At 42.2% G+C, this 19,567-nt stretch overlaps 1 protein-coding gene across 2 annotated transcripts in view; it reads right to left on the reverse strand.

The window, feature by feature from the left end:
* The window catches only part of ZC2HC1A (zinc finger C2HC-type containing 1A), a 40,285-nt gene extending 27,100 nt beyond the window's left edge, over window positions 1–13,185 (reverse strand). For both annotated transcript variants that reach the window (XM_054818445.1, XM_054818444.1), the window contains exons 1-2: window positions 13,074–13,185; window positions 775–848 (exon numbers count right to left, since the gene is read on the reverse strand). In XM_054818445.1, the coding sequence (XP_054674420.1) occupies window positions 775–848; window positions 13,074–13,089 (90 nt within the window). In that variant the 5' untranslated portion in view covers window positions 13,090–13,185. The remainder of the gene's footprint in view (window positions 1–774; window positions 849–13,073) is intronic.
* Window positions 13,186–19,567: the final 6,382 nt, after the last annotated feature.

The raw sequence follows: 19,567 nt of genomic DNA on the forward strand, positions 1-19,567 counted from the left end.
CCATCCCCTTGGAGGGGAAGGTGTGAGCAAGCAGCTGTGTGATGCTCAGGTACCGGCTGGGGTTAAACCACGGCAGTTTTGAAAACATAAGTTATTACCGTGCTATTTCCCTCTTTCTTGATATGCCAATCAGCAAACAAGGTCAAACTCTTGATGGAGTAAGATCAGACTGCTCTCACTCAAATATTTATGCTATACTTTTAAAATGGAACTACAGGAATACATAAATGCATATATATGATCACAAAAACTTGGGCAATGAGGAAGAAAAATAGGAGGCATCTGTATTTGCTTCTTGAAAATAAAAATTTGATGATAGGTAGGCAGCATTTACATTGAGTGGCAAGACAAATCAGAAGTGTCTGAAACCCTTTTCATATTTAAGGACAGACCAATTTCTATTAGGACTGGAAAACACAGTATTTTGAAGATGGCTAACAAAACACCTCATTTACTAGCTGAGACTGCATGATGCTAAGGCTTACATCTGCAGAGGTAAGGAATGACTCTGTGAGCCCAGAGAAGATCCTTTTAGAACATGTAATTTCAGAAAGTGATGGTATACTGAAACAAAATTAACCTCCTTCTAAGGAGCTTCAAAACTGAGACAATTGGAATTTATAATTATTTGGGGGGGGGAAACAACCCGCAACCCCCCCCCCCCCCCCCCCAAAACCAAGCATCTAGATCTACTTTAGTTAGCTATAGTTACCACTGCTTAACTCTCATACCAACTTAACAGATCTAAAAGCCAACAGTGCTCGTATCACTTACCAGTGCTGCTGGAAAGAAAGTTCTTCCACAAATCCTACATGGCAACAGATCTCCAGTTTGCACTGTAACCTCACCTTAAAAAAATCCACAAACATACTTCTATAAGAAAATTTGTTTCCATTTGTGATAAAAATGTCTTCCTAGATTGCTAATCTCATTTACTTAGCAATACTAAAAGTTGTTACTGTAAAAGTATACATTCTTTGAACTATGCAGAGATTGTACAGATCAGAAAGGAAAAGAAGATATACAAGTCCTTACATACTTCTGGAAGCAGTCAGGCCCATTAACACGTCAGCATCAATTCTGATAATTTACAGTATGAAACTCTGCACCTTTAAAGGGATGCCTGTATGTCAGCATGCAAATGACAGATTCACTGTAAGTCACAATGACAGCCCAAACACTCACCAAGAAAAATGATATTTAGTGGGCATTTCTGTGACTTTGGAAGAGAATCACCTGTTACAGCATCAAATATAAGTCACATTCCATCACATTTTTCTCTACTAAGTTAAACTATTCCACTTTCTCTTGTAAAGAAAAAACCTTTACTGCTATTTTAACTACGTATTTTATTCAGATTATTATTGACAGTTTACAAAAGCAGTTCTGATGTTGCTATTCAAGCATTAGTAACAAAAATGTAAATGGTATACTTTACATACAACAGATTCACAGAACCAAGAGAGACCAACAAATCAAGGTATCCAAGCCTACACAAGCAAACATATTCCTATAGTACACATGATGCAGTGGAGTCATGGTAGAGATGAAAAACTCCACAGGGTTTCCCAGTAACAGGCATCTATTATATTTAGTACTGTACCAGAGATACAGGGATGTTTTTGCATCACGTACACATCAATGAAGAGGAAGTAAGTTTGTATTAAGTTTGAGACTTATTAGTTGCTTTCTCTGTATTCAGTCTGACTATTGCAGACAATAGAGCTCCCTCTATTTATACAAAGTTAAACCAAAACCACTTTGAATTGACTTGCATTTTAGGCAAACTAGCGGCTTAAACTAATGAAGTTATGAACATAGCAACATTCAATGATTTGATCAGGTTTTGTTCCCAGTTCCCGAGTGGAAAACAATTTTCCATCTAAACATACATACTTGTCAGTTAACTGTAGGACCAGTCTTAAAGAAGATGAATAATCAAACAAAATGTTTCATGGCAAACCAACGTAGATTCAGGTAGCCACGGTTTGCACTGAAAAACTTTTTTCCAAATGTAAAGATTAAAATTGAGTGAGATTTCTAGTACCAATATGTAACTATTAGGTCTATTTCTGTATTTTTAAATTGTTTGAATGAAATTCATCATCAGTATGTAACTACATATAATGTATTTTGTAAATATACTACAGAGCATAATCGATTTTGAGAATCACAAGTCACATGAAAAGCATTCTGCAGTTTAAAACATTTATGTTCATATCTATTCATATGTTCATATCTATGTTCATATTTATACACCTGGTCCACATAGACATGAATAGGCCCTTGTCACAGTATAGCAGGACTATACTGACTGTAACTGAGTTTTACAACTGAAGCCATAATCAAGTTCCTTTTGTGTCATCTAAACGTATGTGTGTTTAGATGCACACATGTAGGGGGGAAGTAGGAAAGACAGAAAACACGCAGATAAATCTTGGTTTTCTTCTATTCTTGCATCTGAATTATACTTGCATGCTATCAACATTTACTAGGAATTTTTTTTATTGTTAACTGTATTTTTTCAATCCTTATTTTAAGCAATCATGTCTGAATTTTTTTCCATAGGCCTGTTTTCCTAAATCCACAGGCCTGAAAATAATGTTAATCACAAGTAATAATGTGCACATGGGTCATACATAACTTAGATGGCTGGCACCTGCCCTCACCATTTTCCTCAAGGGTAAGCAGCAATGGTTGTAAGCTCTTCTCAATTCTCCCACTCAAAAATACAAGGTATGCACAAATTATTTTTTTATTTGGTTCATTACTTCATTCTCCAGTGTTCTCAGCACTCTTAATAATGCTAACAGACATCACTGCAAACTCACTTCTGCTAAAGAATTCAATTTCCTTTTATGACGTTATTCTAATAAAACTCAGCTTTGCAGAAACAAGCAAGAGAGGCATTCCATGGAAACACAAAGTGACACTGTTTGTGTCTAAGAAATTAGCTGAAATAAGTCAGAACTAGTGATCTTGAAATCAGGTGTATAGCGTAAGATTAAGAATTTCACTGAAACAAGAATTCTTTCAAATACCTGCCTTAGTAAAAGAAGAAAAGCTACATTTTCCACCATATTCTTCTGTTCACTGAACTCTGGAATTCGAGCTTGTGTTTAAATTCACTATTAAAGGAAGTAGACTTGATAGATGCTCACCTGATAGAGCAGTATTTACATACGACATATCAATGCATAACGAATGCCAATTAGCACTCACTGTAGCTACAGTTACAGAGCTGGATTTCCTTACAGCATTCCCAACCCTCCTCTGCTGCTGGCAGGTACTCAATCGCATTTGCCAAGAACTATTTCTACTGCAAAGACCTCCTTCCCCCCAATACAAATCACTGACCCAAAACACAAAATCAAGTAGTTTAAAAAATAAAAGTTCCTTAAGTTTTGTTGAAAATAGGAAGCCTACAGTCTTTTATATTTGCACACTTATCCCTTCAGTCTCTTCATCATTCCTCTGTGAATTTCCTTTCCTTTAAGGCAACCCCCCCCCCCCCCCCAAAAAAAAAAACAGCCAACAACATAAACCAAAACCCACCACAAAACACCCCACCACAAACAACACGAAACCTCAAAATCTTAATGTTTCTCTCTAGGAGCCCATGAGCCTTCCCTTACAGAAGGATTAGCAATGTCATTAACATGGAATCTGATAATTTTAAAATAAAGCATGGGAATAAAATTGTGAAAGTTGGAAAGGAGTTGGTTTGGGGGTTTTTTGTTTGTTGTTTTTTTTTTTTTTTAAAAAAGGCATTCCTGCATGATATCTAATGCCCTCAGTACACTTGTTATTTACATAGCTTCTGCACATGACAAATGAATAAAGGGAGATGAATTCTTACATTTTTAGTAGTAATGTAAAAACTTAGTATTTCTAACACCAGCAATAGATAGGGTAACTTTTTTCAATGAAATTATTTTGGCTATAGTTCTCTGGCATAATGACTATAAAATTCAGTAAAAATGGAAAAAAACCCCACGTTAGTCTAAGTTATTTTAGTCTGATAAAATTAAAGCAGAACAAACAAAAGCAAAGTCTCACTTTTGGATTTCTTAAAAACAAAAAAGGCATGGACTGACTGAATCTTGTTCCCCTGATCAAAATTTAACAGAAATGGGTTGTTAAATAGGGATGTATCGGGCCGGGGGGAGGAGGTAAAAAACAGGGAACACTCAAATCAAGAAACAGAATAAGGATGTGCTTGGCAAACGTGTCCGAGAATAGAAATGGATAGTAAGACGGTGTCATAGCAATTTTCTTCAGTCTGCTTTAAATCTAGCAACAATGCAGGGATTGCCCTCGCTTTGGTTATACAACCACAGAAGACCCAAGATCCAGCAGCAACACTTCTTTTTCCTTTTACCATCTTTAATACCACTAATCATCAGCAGTTCACATGCCTGTATTAAACATGAATGAATATAGTTAACTTAAAAAAGACAGTTAGGGAAAACAGAAGTATGTTCAAAAAAGGTTATGTGAATACCAAAGGAAGAAGAAGTATTTGAGTTGAAATGATGCCAAAACTACAATATACAGCTTTACACTTTATATTCCTACTGTCTGCCTGAGACTAGGTCTCAAATAAAAACACGGAGTTCAACCGGGTAAGATGCTGGGTATCTGAATTAAACAACTAGATTGGGAGTTTTATTAGCAGCACTACAATAATCTCACCACTTGTGTTTCTAAACTGTCCCTGTCAGAGCTCTTCCTCCTCCAGCTACTTGCAGAGTACAATCATGTTCAATTTTTTTTTTCTACCTGCAAATGACTAAGTTATTGCACACATTCCTTTTGAATATGGTCACAGTCCAAGTACCCATACTTTCTGTTCTTGAAGTTCAGTTGTAAAGTTTGGGTAGACCTCAAAGTCTGACAGTCTCCCAGATGTAGCACAGTGCTTGCAGTACTCTTATAGATGAGTTTAGTCTTCCTTGAAACCTAGATTTCCAGAGAACAACTTTTTTCTTTCTCTCCTCTGACATTCAAATACAGCAACTGATTACAGTGCAAAGGGCGATCTGTCAGTCCTCAGATTTCTCTCTCTCAGTACAATGTGTGGACCCATCAATACATACAATTTTGATCTGACACAGTCACAGGCATAATGCTAGCTCTTGCTGTCATGTTTACGAATTAAGCAGTTGTGCAAATAGACCCCACACCTAGAAGGAGCAGAAGTCTTCAGTATTACTAAACAGCTATTAATTGAAGTTTTGTTACAGTTTTCTCTTTTGGTGAGCTTTGTATATCCAAGTATGTGTCTGCACTAGATATAGAATGCTTTAAAGAAACAAAACTGCATTTAGTATTTTGTTGTGTTGTAAAATCTGGGTTTTTTTACTGCCCTTCAAAACCTTTTATTTGTATTCATTGTCACAGCAATGACAGTACTAAACAACTTTGGCCAGACAACTGCAATAATCAGAACCATCAAGCCTCACTGAATTCAAACTTGCAGAAACACTCCGGTATGATTTCCAGCCTTGAGACTAGGTATCTATTTGAAACCAGCAAGTCATCTATGACTGTTGAAAGCTATTACCTGAAATGTGCTTGCCAAATTCTTCTGCAAAATTGTATTTATTGCTTTTAGCATAGCTCCCCCCTCATCCCCCAAAACAGGGTATTTTCCACTTAAGAGCTCCATGTATATACTTCAAGTAGAAAAAAGTGCAGTGCATTCCCCACATTAACTGGAATCTATATCATCAAGCCACAGCGTCTAGTTCTTTGGGGACTGTCAGTCTCCAACATATGTCCACTAATCAGTACTGACTGGGTTATATTTTTTAATCAGCACATTAACTAACAACAGTGGAAAAGACTAATGACAAATACCATAAACAAGAGTCACCTAAAAATGATACCGCTGCAGTGACATAGGTAGGGAACACTTCTTTGAACAGCCAAATACAATTTAGAGCATTAACTTTTAAAAAGTAATTTTAAAGAGCATCAAATAAAGTAATGAAAAGATGAATGTATAAAAGTAGAAAAAAGTACACCAATAATGGTGTAAATTTTGCAAGTTTTCATTATTTTGCCAAAAGGAACTCTGAAATGCAAATGAAAGTCAGACAAATACATCAGACTGCTTAACAACAGGCTGTACTTGCCATACTTTGGTAAAGTCTGCTTGATAACTGCTGGTGTGCATGATTTACCCCACCAAGCAGATCCCTTCTTGCCTATGCTATTCGACAGTTTGCGGGACGAGTTAGAGAAAGGAAGAGGAAATCATAGTAAGTTCTGTTTCTCAGTATTCAACCTTTCACATACTTTGAAATTTTTACACAATTAGGTTATCTGCAATTGTGTAAGAAATAGCAAACCAATCTGCCTTTAGCTATCTACCCCTAATTTTAGAGGAAAGCCTCATAAATTCTTTTCTACTTCTGTATTGACAATGCAGTCTAATCTTGTACAAACCTGTCACTTCTGTTTCCAAAAGATAACAAAAAGCAGTATAACTTCCATTCCTTCAAGCTGAAAAGCTTCAGATTTTCATAGCACCTCTGCATGTTTTTATACCAGCTCTTCAGTCTGACAATGCAAGTGCGCTATATTTGCCAAAATTAGCTATTGCATGGAACATGAGACTGATGATGGTGAGTTCTGCATCACTTCCTTGTGAATAACATATCAAGGAGAGCCCCACTGCCTCTAAGTGACAACCTGGAGGAGGATGCTGTGGTTTTTTGTGACTGAAAAATGAATTGCATGCATTCAAGAATGGTTATAATGGCAGCATATGCAGAACTCTCATTGCAGTGTACTCCCCTTTTCTGTAACTGTCCTTCTTTCCTCCCTTCCTCACTTGAGTGTAACTTTTAATCTGAAAACATGTCAATTTCACACTACACATTCTTAAAAATAATCAGCTCTCCTGGACTCCTCCTCTAGGGCTCTATCTCACAGGAGTCTTTCAAGCAGATGCCTAAACAAGTGAAAGCTTACTTTCCTGAAATCCAGACTTGAGATCCTGCTATATGCTCAGCCTCCTCCTCTCAGAATTCTGAATTCAATCATCCCATGGTCACTGCAGATAAGACTGCCCTGACCTTCATATCTTACATGTTTATAGGTGTGAAGTCCAGCAGGAGTACTTCCCCTCGTCAGCTCTTCAACCACCTGGGTCAGGAATTTGTCATCAACGCATACCACAAGGCTCCTAGATTGCTTGTGCCTTGCTGATTTGTCCCTCCAGCAGGTATCAGGTGGTTACAGTCCCTCATGAGGACCAGAGCCTGTGAGTATGAGGCTCCTTCCAATTACCTGAAGGAGGCCTCATCATCCTCCTGATCAGGTGGTTTGTACCCCACAACACTTCCCACACTGGTCTGCCCGCTAACCCTGATCCATAAGCTCCAAGGAGGCTCCACAGCAAAGCTCTATGCATTCTCGCTGCAATCTCACATGAAGGGCAACTTCCCCCCTTGCTATCCAGCTGGTTCTTCCTGAAGAGCCTGTATTCATCCACCGCAACACTGCGGTCCTGTGAGCTGTCCTACCACCTACACACGATCCCAACAAGATCGAAGCCCTGCAACTGCACGCAGCCCTCCAATTCCTCCCATTTGCTCCCACACTGTGAGTGCTGATATACAGGCACTTTAGAGAGGCACTCAGATGTGATGATTATCCAGAAAAATCTATGAGAGCTTCCCCTGTAATGCGTATGGAAACACAACAAAATCAAAGACAAATAAGCAGCACTATTTGATAGACCTGGCTTCCAAATAAGTTATGTGATCTTCTATTAATGAGCTTTAAGATCAACTAAAGCCACTAGAAAGCATGTGACCTGCAAAATCTATGTATGTGTTACACAATTCTGCTTTGGCATCATAATCTCACTATTCTCCTGTATAAGGCTACAAGCACCATGATGACTGTAAGCAGGTAGCCAAGTGAAGACCAGCCTTCTCACACTAGCCTTAAATGAAGACTGCTTTGCACCAGTGGCCCTAAAAGCAACTCTGGACTTACGTACGCTACTACCCAAACATAATTGGACAGAGCAATCCCAATTTAAGTCTGCTTGCTTATCAGAATATTACTTGGCTAACAATAATGCGTTAAAAACAATTTTGATAATAAGCTTCATTTATAATATATTGATTCCTAGTTTGCTCCCCCCCTTGGAATTTCTTTAAAAAGTAAGCCCGCTCCTCACCTCCTCTAGTCAACTGTTTAACATACTCCTGGAACTAGATTTTACTGAAATGTAACAACTGCTTTTGATAATAACCACACCATGGGGGTGTATGTGCAGGTAAAATAAATTCATCTTCCCACTACATTCAACCAGTTGAATTCAATTACTAGATCAATCTAGTTTCTGCAATTTAAGTTAAAAAAGCAAGAATTTTACAAAAAGTACAGAAAAGGGTGTAAAACCTATTAGTTCTAAGATGGAGAAACTAATCTGAAACACTCAAACTCCTGTCTACACATATTACTACCTTTCCTTTAAAGGTGAAACATATTCTGATAGTGCACTTCCCCTATCGTATCAGCCTAAACTTAGCTTTCAGAATTTTTCCTTAAGTAAAACATTTAATTTCAATTTCTTCCCCAAAACATAAACATTAATAAAAAATAAAAACATAATTGCCTTAGAAAAAGTAAATACATTGACCACAATTATAGGGTATTAAGTATCAAAATTAGATTGCTTAACAGAGGTGCAAGTATGCCTAGTGAAACATAGCAGTTCAATGCAAAGCCATATTTATCATTGTGTTTTAAAGGCTACTGGAGACAAACAACTTCTTAAAAAAGAATATATATTAATATTGGTTTTGCATTTCAATTTTTAATAGTTTCCAGCTTGCTGATTTAAAAGCAGTATTATAAAATTAATTCTTCCTTCTGTTGGACAGATAAGATACCTTAAATAAAAAAGGAGAGGCAAAAAGAAGCAGAAGTGTTCCAAAAAGGCAGGAGCCTCTCTCAAACGGAGCTTAAGAAAATGGCTGCCAAAGTAAGGAAACTGCTGCATGCATCCAGTGCGGCAAGACAAAGATGAACACTAAAGGGAAATGCAAATTAATATTAATTTTTGTTTTCAAAACAGAAATTTTCTACACTATTAGAGGAAAAAAAAATAAGACTAGGCACTAGCTTATTCAGAAATTCTGTCAAAGCAAGCACAAGCACTTGCTTTCAACAGTAACGTTACTAATATAAACCCTCAAACTAGAATGCTTGCACTGTTTGGGGTGGAGTGGGGTGTCTCAGACATTAACAGTGCCAGTGAAGGGTCCAGGGACAAATGCTATGACAGCACAGATCTCTCAGCAGAAGACGCTATACAGCCAGCCTTATTCTTATGAGACCTCGAGGGCACACCCAGACTGCTCAGAGTCTAAATGCTTAATCACAGTAGTCCCTACTCGGCATCTGCAAGGGAAAGCTCTCGCTTTGAGACTGCAGGCTGTTTCCTGAGCAAGCAGGCACCCATCCCATGCCAGCCACAACCGGCCTTCCCCGGCTGCAGGAGCCCAGGCTGAAGGAGAATGCCGGGGCTGGGTCAGCGCTGCCATTACCCACCACAGAGAGCTGGACTCTTGGCCTTGGACACAGCTGCCCCTCTGCCCTTTACTCCTCAGGCAGCAGCAGTCCTGACCCGCTGGGATGGGCTGTGAACAAGTGTGGGAAGCGGCATTTAGTCGGCTCAAGCAGCTGTTGCCGGCATCCTCCCAGAAAAAGCAACAGACTGGAGAGAAGCTGATCAAACGCTACCATTGGACTGCTCTGGCTTAAATCAAGTCAGGAATTCAGTGCTTGTCCACCTCCTTCAAGCAAAACACAGAGGAACAAACATGCCAATGTGACAGCTTTTTGCTTGCTATCCAGCAGTGAAAGCAACAAGCACCATGTTAACCCATCAAAAATGGTACTGAGATTCAGCACATGGTGGACTACTCAGGAAAGGATTTTTAAACTCACCTTAGAGATCACTACATTTTCAGGCACAGTCAGCCTATTGCTCTAAGCATTTTCACCAGTGAATTAAAATGAAAATTGAAAACCAGCCAAACAGCACACAGGCTGCAAAGTAACAAATGCTGAGCTAGTGATTTTAGATTTAACATCAAATTTGTCACTTGTCATTACAAGTGTGCACTTATTCCGTGTACAAAACTTTAAATTTATAAATTTGATCTTCAGTTTCAATCTAGTAATATAACAATACTGATATACAAATAAAATAATAAAGCAGCAGACTTAAAAAAGCAACAAAAGTAAATTTCAGAAGAAACTTCTAAGTCACACAGCAACCTACTTTGCCATTCCACTGAACGTTTAAAGTTGCACGTAGTGAGAAAATGCAACTGCAACACTGGAAATATTATTTAGCTTTTTAAATGTCACTAATGCAGCTCCACAAGCCAACTAATACATACTCAACTCTCTACATTATGGAAAGTATCATTATAAACTGGGTAGAGTTCTTTTTTTTATTAATAGCATGCTTAAACAAACAGAAATAAAATAGACCTTGCATCTATAATACTGAGCTTCAGAAAAGCAAAGCACCAGCTTCTGAGGGCAGAAAGTCCAGGCCAAGCGTTCTGAGCTTGAGGGGTCTTCCACTGTCGTAAAAACACACCAGCACACTGCTACCAAGTGACAAAATCCTGCCCTCCACCACAACCACGTCTCTCACACACACAACTGCCACGGCCTGCTGTAGAAATCAGCTCTGGGAAATGATTTTGCTAAGCACTAACACAGAGAGGGAGCAGGCTGAGCCAGATTTCAGAAGTAGTCCATGCTTCCATGTTGAATGGATATGACTCTGCAACTGTGCTTCTAAACAGAACTTTAATCTAAAATGGCAACCAGCAACGTTCTTCTGAGTTGCCAGTGGAGCAATGACTGGAAAAAAGCATAATACCCAAAGAAATAATTTATTCTTGTTATTGTGTTTGCCTACATTTTTCCTGTCTTGGGGACACCTTTCTACACAAACTTCATCTCAGCCTAACCTAATGTGCATCAAGAGAGACAGCTTAAACTGAAAAACTGTAAATAAAACTACTTGCTTCAAATGTTTTGAAGCAAAAAGGGAAGCATTTTATGTCGTGGCAATTTGTTTAGAGAAAGGAAAACATAGCACACAGTGACCCACAAAAATGAAAACCACTATTTTTTCAGTTTCAAGAACTTTAGCATTCAAGGATACTGGATAACAGTGTGGAATATGAGTGTTCACAATGCAGGGATATCTGAAGTTTTTGAAATACCTGTGCTATTCTCAAATTAATCTCGAGTGTTCAGAAAGAATACTTCATATCATCGAAAAATATTTTGATAAGCTCTAAATTTTGAAAGTACTTTCAAGAAATGGTTCACAAACATGAAATTTCACCCATGATTTAGCAGTTATTCCTCCCACCCCTCCCTGTACCTACTGAAATACAAACAAAATGTAAACCATTTCCAGCAGTCATAAGTTGGACAAATTCTACTGCAAGAATGACACAGTTTTGCAGGCTTCTGCTGTTATCTGTAAATCTGCTTTCTTCCCACCCTCTGTTATGAAGGTGTTAGAGCTTATACAACACAGCTGGCATAACTGGCCTTGCTAAGTTAGCTCACAGCCAAATCAATTGATGGATGGGCTGCAGATGATATGCAGTCCCAACTGCAGTCAAGCACATAGCTGACTCAAAATTAAAGCAAGCTTTCCCCTTCTGGACAGCCAACATATGATTGTCACAGGAATGCCATGAGAGTTGGGAGTACCTGATAAAGCATTATTGGATAAGGCACTGGACACCACCTTTCAAATTTAAAAGGCGTTAATAGTCATTAAAGCAAGGAGAGCAAATCAAATAAAAGAGAACCTCTTGAGATTTTAATGTCAAATCATGTTGTCAAAATTTATAGTCTTGATGAAGTCACTAGGTATAAGAACTGGGTCTGATGACTATAAAATCTACTAACAACAGAAGACAGGTATTCAGTGAGAATTACTTCCCTTCTCCAACTGTGCTAGAAGGGAAAAAGAACAAAGGCCAGTTTGGGCTCACCTCTGTTTAAGCACTCAAGTTACCTCTAGTGAAGCAGAACACGAAAGACTTAATGACTGTTTTGTGATAGTTACTCAGAACAGGTCTGTATTTTTTTCTTCAGTAATATGGTTAAAGCTGCTTTCAAAACACAGTAATGACAAGCCTACCAAAATGCTCAGATAACAAGCTGTAACTTCATAAATTCCAAGCTGATATCTATGCTATGATGGATACTCTGGAGGATGATGATATCTTCATTAACGTAACCGGCACAGGATGAAGTTGCAAATACCCTGTTAGCAAATACGTACCTAGTCTTCACTGTACTGAACGCTTCCTTAGCATTATAAGCGTATCCTAACACCCACTTTAGCCATCTGTTTGCAGAAAAAACCCCGATGCCTGGCAAAGATGCCCGCACGACTCGATGCCATTCCCACCCCGGGGCACCCGCCGCCTGCGGCATATCCCCGAGCCGCCTCACTACCATCCGAGTTTGGCTGCGGCAGGAAAGGGCCCGGCGGGGAACGGCCCCAACCCCGTAGCTCGGCTGCGAGAGCCGAACAGCGCCCGAGACAAAGCGGAGCCAGGCCAGGTCAGGCCAGGCCAGGCCGGCCCTGCCCGCCGCGCCTGCTTGTCTCCTCGCCCGGCAGGGCCCCCCAGCCCGCCGAGCTCCGCGCAGGGGCCCGCTGCCTCCCATCTTTATTTGCCACCCCGAAAGCACGCTGACCCCTTTCTGTGGCGCTCCCCCACCTCAGCCCCGTCGGCCTCCAGCACTCGCGACGGAGCGAGGCGAGGCCGCCACGCCGCCTCAGGGGGCTCCGAGAACGGGGAAGGCGGCGGCCGAGCCGCCGCAACTCCCGCTGCTGCCGCTGCCGCCGCCGCCGCCCAAGCACGCCCCGCCAAAGCACAAAGGCGCGGCGCGACCTGGCTCGACCCGGCCCCGCCCCTCTCGGCTCACCCCAGGCGCCCGCCGGCTGCCCCCAGCGAAGGGAAGAGACCCCCCGCACCGCCGCCCCTCACCTTCCAGCCCCTCCATAGCGCGCCCCGACCGCCACCGGCCCCGCCGCTGCTGTGGCAACGCCGCCACCTCCCGGCACGCTAACAACCGCCGCTCCCATTGGTCGGGCGGGCGGGCCGGCTCTCACGGCCACAGCTCCGGGGCGGGCGGGCCTCTCTCGCGGTGCGCTAGCGCCGCTGTTTCGCTCCTCTCCGAGCCCGCCCTGCCTCTGCGTTCCGGCCCCCAGCCCGCCCCACCCCACCTCACCGGCCCGGACACCCGCCGCCCCCCGGCAGCCGCCCGACGCAGGGAGTCCCGAGCCCCGCTCCGCCCCGCCAGGCCCAGGTGGTGCCACCTGCCCTTCGGCTGCGCCCCGTTTGGTCGGTCTTCCCAAGGGAGCAGGGCACCAGGGCTGAGCGTCTTCCTGCAAAAACCAGTCTTAGCCCCACTCTGGTACAATCTGGCATGTCGTTTAGTCCATAACGTTGAGGTGACACTTCGATCAGGGTCTTTTTCTTCCAAGAGCAGCGCTTATACATGAAGAAGGCCGAAGTAAAACACGGGGAAGAAATAACCGTGCTGTTGAAAAAGCAGGAGAGCAGGCCGTCCCTGGGCCGACATGGCGTGCAAGGGCCCTGCTGCCCCCAGCACTTGCGGGCCGAACTGAGGGGTGCTGGGGTGCAGTGTGAGGCTGGAACGGGTGCCCCTTGCTTGCAGGAAAACCGCGGACAATCACAGGAAAAACACAAAGAATGCCTTTCAGGTTCATGTCCTGAAAATAATTGCAGGCAATGGATTCCTCCCCCTTTTTTCCTCCTGATGTTTCCTTAACTGAAAGAGATGCTAATATCAAATTAATATCAGAGAGTATCTCCTGCTACAGGATAACATTTGAGTAATGGATGTTTTTGGCAAATAGTACTACTAAATAGCTGTTGACTAATGAATATGATTAATGCTTGATACATATTGAAATTCTTCTGTTCCTTTTACAAGAGCTCTCCACATTTTTAGCTACAAAAGCATTTCAACATTTTTTTCTTCAAGACATGATTTTAGAATTAATTCTTAAGATCTTTTATTTGTCTTTCTTGTGGCAATATGCCATGAGCAACTAATAAAGTTTTTTCTATATAAACTACAATAAATCTTATAGAAATTACTACTGTCTTTACAGGCACATGCAAATGATTTCTTATTCTAGACAAGTTGGTTGATACAGATTTGCTTGTCCATAGAATCACAGTTACTGTCCCAATCATGGTGCATCTGGGAATGCAGCTCAAAGGAAGCAAAACAAATACATAACCCATAAATTAAATCGGAGATTATGATCATGTTGTCTTCTCTGCATCCCCTTAGCACGGGACAAATAGATCCAGATGCTACATGCCAAACAGCCAGCATGTAAACCATGATTAATATATGATTAAAATCATCCTTTGAGACCAAAAGCTTGAATATATATGGTAATTCTAGCTGCAATTTTTCTAGGTAGCTTAGAACCATGCTAAAAATACATTTCAGGTTTGCCTCTGATCTATAGAGTTTATGCTTATAAAATTACAGGCCGTGCCAGAAGGAACTAGTTTGCCACCATGTTGCAGAGTCCTAAAGTTTGCAAATTATTCCTTAAGTCTTTGACATAAAACTTAAATGAGCCCATAGGTAGCAAGCATTTGCTGTTTAACTCACCATTAGGGTAGCATATCAGAAGTGCACTTCTTTGCATGGTATGTCGGTACTTGAACTGCAAACTCAAACCAGAGGCCTAGGATAATTTCATCCTTCAGCAGGCAAATCCTTCATAATAAAAATGTAATTTTAATCTTATGTTCTCAATTTAGTGAAGGGTTTCAATGTCCAAGTGGTGATGAGAGGTGTTCCTCAGGGGTCGGTACTGGGACCGGCAGTTTAACATCTTTGTCAGTGACATGGACAGTGGGATCGAGTGCACCCTCAGCAAGTTTGACGACGACACCAAGCTGTGTGGTGGGGTCGACACGCTGGAGGGAAGGGATGCCATCCAGAGGGACCTTGACAGGCTGGAGAGGTGGGCCCATGCAAACCGCATGAAGTTCAACAAGGCCAAGTGCAAGGTCCTGCACGTGGGTCGGCGCAATCCCAAGCACGACTATAGGCTGGGCGAGGAATGGATTGAGAGCAGCCCTGAGGAGAAGGACTTGGGGGTATTGATTGATAAGTTCAACACGAGCCAGGAATGTGCATTTGCAGCCCAGAAAGCCAACCGTGTCCTGGGCTGCATCAAAAGAGGTGTGACCAGCAGGTCAAGGGAGGTGATCCTGCCCCTCTACTCTGCTCTTGTGAGACCCTACCTGGAGTACTGCGTCCAGCTCTGGGGTCCCCAGTACAGGGGAGACATGGAGCTGTTGGAGCGAGACCAGAGGAGGGCCACGAAGTTGATCAGAGGGCTGGAGCACCTCTCGTGTGAGGACAGGCTGAGAGAGTTGGGGTTGTTCAGCCTGGAGAAGAGAAGGCTCCGGGGAGACCTTATAGCAGCCTTCCAGTACCTGAAGGGGCCTACAGGAAAGCTGGAGAGGGACTGTTTATAAGGGCATAAGGGGTAATGAGTTTAAGCTGAAAGACGGTAGATTTAGATTAGATGTTAGGAAGAAATTTTTCACTGTGAGGGTGGTGAGGTACTGGAACAGGTTGCCCAGAGAGGTTGTGGAGGCCCCCTCCCTGGAAGTGTTTAAGACCAGGTTGGATGAGGCTTTGGGCAACGTGGTCTAGTGGAGGGTGTCCCTGCCCATGGCAGGGGGGGTTGGAACTAAATGATCTTTGAGGTCACTTCCAACCCAAACTATTATATGATTCTATGATTCTATATTAGAGGAGCATTTTCTTTGTTTGGTTCATTGTTTCTCTTTGAAATTTGTGTTTATTTTTGTTCAAAACTGGGGCAGGAGATAACTTCAGCTCACTCGTCTTTGTCTACAACTTGGTGCTCACATCTGAGCTACCTGTTGCATTCCCCAATAAAATCTATAGACATTTGTCTTCGTAGTTAATATTCTCTACGGGATTGAGGGTGCAATCTGCCTGGCCAAATGTAATGCCTGTTTCCGGATAAGAGACAAGTAAATAGTCAACACCCACATGAGAGTAGTCAAATCCTACTCTATACTTCTTCAGGCTGAATCCTGTACTGAAAACAGACTTAATGCTTAGTTTTGCTCTGCAAAGGTGCCATTGCTTGACTTTATCATCCCATTACTCATCTAAGAAGTGAAAGAACTAAGAGCTGGCTTACAAAACAAATGGGCAAGTGGCCATTCTGCTGCAAAGCTAAAAGGTTCTCCTGGCTCTTGTGGCTGGGGTATAAACATTCGTTGTGTAACTGTGCATATGGACAGCATACCTTAAAAGACCCCTGATGCTGAAAAGTACCTGTCTTTTAATTGTGGTGTCCATGTGAGGAACAGGGCACTAGTCCTCTATTATTATAGCCATGTGCCACATGAGTGCCTTCATAAATTTACCTTAGCTCCATGCTGAAAAAACCCTAAGCCTGTGTAATTCCGCTGTAGACCTACTACTCCAAATGCAAGCCTGTTCTGCAATGACATTCCTATAACATTTAGGATTTTTTTTTCCAAATTCTATGCTAAATTTATTAATTGCTAGTTTGTACCACGTATGCTTCTGCCAACATTGATTTCTGGCTTAAATATTTTCCTTATTGTTTACCTCTTTGATGTATTTATAGGCAATTATCATGCATTGTTTCAGTATTTGGCTTGTTAGCCTAAACAAAATAGATCTTTTCTGAGCTGTTCTCAGAAACTATGCTTTCCATTTCCATGGTCATCATGGTACCCTTTATTTGCACCTATTGCTTGTTAGTTCAGAATCCTAAATGTGTTGGGTTTGCGTGGCAAGGTTTTGGTAGCGGGGGGGCTACAGGGGTGGCTTCTGTGAGAAGCTGCTAGAAGCTCCCCCTGTGTCTGACAGAGCCAATGCCAGCCGGCTCCAAGACGGACCCGCCACTGGCCAAGGCCAAGCCAATCAGCGCCTCTGTGATAACATATTTAAGAAGAAGAAAAACACTTAGAGAGAGAGCTTTTGCAGCCGGAGAGAGGAGTGAGAAGATGTAAGAAACTCTGCAGACACCAAGGTCAGTGCAGATGGAGGGGGAGGAGGAGCTCCAGGCGCCGGAGCAAAGATCCCCCTGCAGCCCGTGGTGAAGACCATGGTGAAGCAGGCTGTCCCCCTGCAGCCCATGGGGGAAGGATGAGGGGGTGTAGCGATTCCACCTGCAGCCCGTGGAGGACCCCACGCCGGAGCAGGTGGAGGCACCTGAAGGAGGCTGTGGCCTGTGGGAAGCCCACGCTGGAGCAAGTTCCAGGCCGGACCGGTGGACCCGTGAAGAGGGGAGCCCACGCCAGGGCAGGTTTGCTGGCAGGACTTGTGACCCCGTGGGGGACCCCACGCTGGAGCAGTTTGCTCCTGAAGGTCTGCACCCCGTAAGAGGGACTCCATGCTGGAGCAGGGGAACGATGAGAGGAGTCCTCCCCCTGAGGATGAAGAAGCGGCAGAAACACCGTGAGATGAACTGACCGTAACCCCCACTCCCTGTCCCCCTGTGCCGCTGAGGGGGGGAAGGTTGAAGCCGGGAGTGAAGTTGAGCCCGGGAAGATGGGAGCGGTGGGGGGAAGTGTTTTAAGAGTTGATTTTATTTTCTCATTCCTCTACTCTGTTTTGCCTAGTAATAAATCAGATGAATTCCCTCTCTAAGTTTGGTCTGTTTTGCTCGTGACAACAATTAGTGAGTGATCTCTCCCTGTCCTTATCTCGACCTACAAGCATTTCATTATGCCTTTTTCTCCCCTGTTTAGTGAATGAGGGGAGTGAGAGAGCGGCTCTGGTGGGCACCTGGCCCCCAGCCAGGCTCAACCCACCACACTAAACTATCCCTCAGAGGTGATCTTAACTGCATTGCTTAGAGTTCTTCACCTCTGCTGGGAGTATTTCTGCTAATGCATCTTAGGTTACATGTGCTGTGTTATGGTAAGCTTGTAGGCACCAGTATATATTTAGCTCCTTTTCCATATCAGTTGTTTTGCAGAGGCAGCAATGATGATAGGAATTTTTGCCTCTAAAGAGTAATACAGTCTGAACACTTTCTGTTCAGAATCTTCAGTATCTCTAAGAAGGACCAAGAAAATATGGCCCTGAATGCAAAAGTCCCATCTTCCTTGCTCACCCTTCTTTTAAAGAATTGAAATACAAACACTAACATAGATATGATTACCTATGACCGAATTCCAGAAGGAATTCCAAAGGAGAGAGGTAAAAGGTAACCTGTGGCAATCTCAGACATTAAGCAGGAGTATAGACATGCCACCTAAATTCAGATACAGTTTCTAAAAAGACTCAGGTCTCTTTCTGCTGGCCAATAAAGAGACTTTTTTCAGTTTTAGTTGGTAAAAAAGAGGAGTCTGCCCACAAGGATAAGTTGTGAGTGGTAAGTTATGAATTTGTGACAAATTGTGAAGACCCATTTTCCTTACGGTTTGTGGGCATAGATAAAAGTTACAGCTTCATCTGGGTCTTCGGTTGCATAAGTTAGCATTTTCAAAAGTGCCTAGAGATGTGGAATTGTGGTCTAAGATTTGAAAGGGTCCTGAATTTCAAAATGCAGGGAAGCAGCAATACCAAACCTTTCTGCCAGAATCTCTCAAACCTTTTGCAGAAGAACTGGAGGATTGTACTCACAGGTCCCAGGTGTAGTACTGATACGTACGGTTTGTCTCCTTCCCTGGGTGTGATGCTCAGGACTAGCAGAGCATGACTGGTCACACAACGAACTCGAGCCATCTCCTACGTGTAAGCCCTGTTTGTCGTGCAGCTTCTCATGTGACAGAGATACCTGGATTTGCATCATCTGAAAGGCACATATTGATCACAGGATATATTTTGTGTAATGCAATGGGGAGAGGATTCTGGCATTTATGAAATATTAATAAGGCCAACAGGCACCTCAGGTAAGGAGGGCTGAAGTGGGAAATGGACTATGAATATTCTAAACAGTTCAGACAGGCCAATAGGAGCTGTGGAATAAATATGGCTTACTGTGTATATCAATATAGAAACCGCCCTAAACTGAAGCACTCCAAATCATTAGTCGTTTTAGAAAGTGACTCTGGGATCCAGAGTTTGCCAATACATTGCCTGGGAACTTTGCAAAGCTGTGCAAATCCTTCATTTGGGGCAGAAGTGTCATAAAAGGACTAAGTCCTGTGAAATGATAAGAATTTCATTAACATTTCTAATGTTCTTCACCATTTGAATCCCTGTCATGGTGACTAAAAACTTTCTAGAAAATCAAAACCTGTTCACTATCTTTCATGTTAATAATGAACATTGGATAAAGAAGGATTTCCCAAAGTGGCATTTTAATTAATACGCTTTGCACTATAACTATCTTCTGGGAATTCAGATATGCTTGCACAGGGAGACTTTAAAATTTAAATATTCCTAATAAGCTTTTTCT

This window comes from Grus americana, chromosome 2, assembly GCF_028858705.1.
Source record: "Grus americana isolate bGruAme1 chromosome 2, bGruAme1.mat, whole genome shotgun sequence".
NCBI lineage: Eukaryota > Metazoa > Chordata > Aves > Gruiformes > Gruidae > Grus > Grus americana.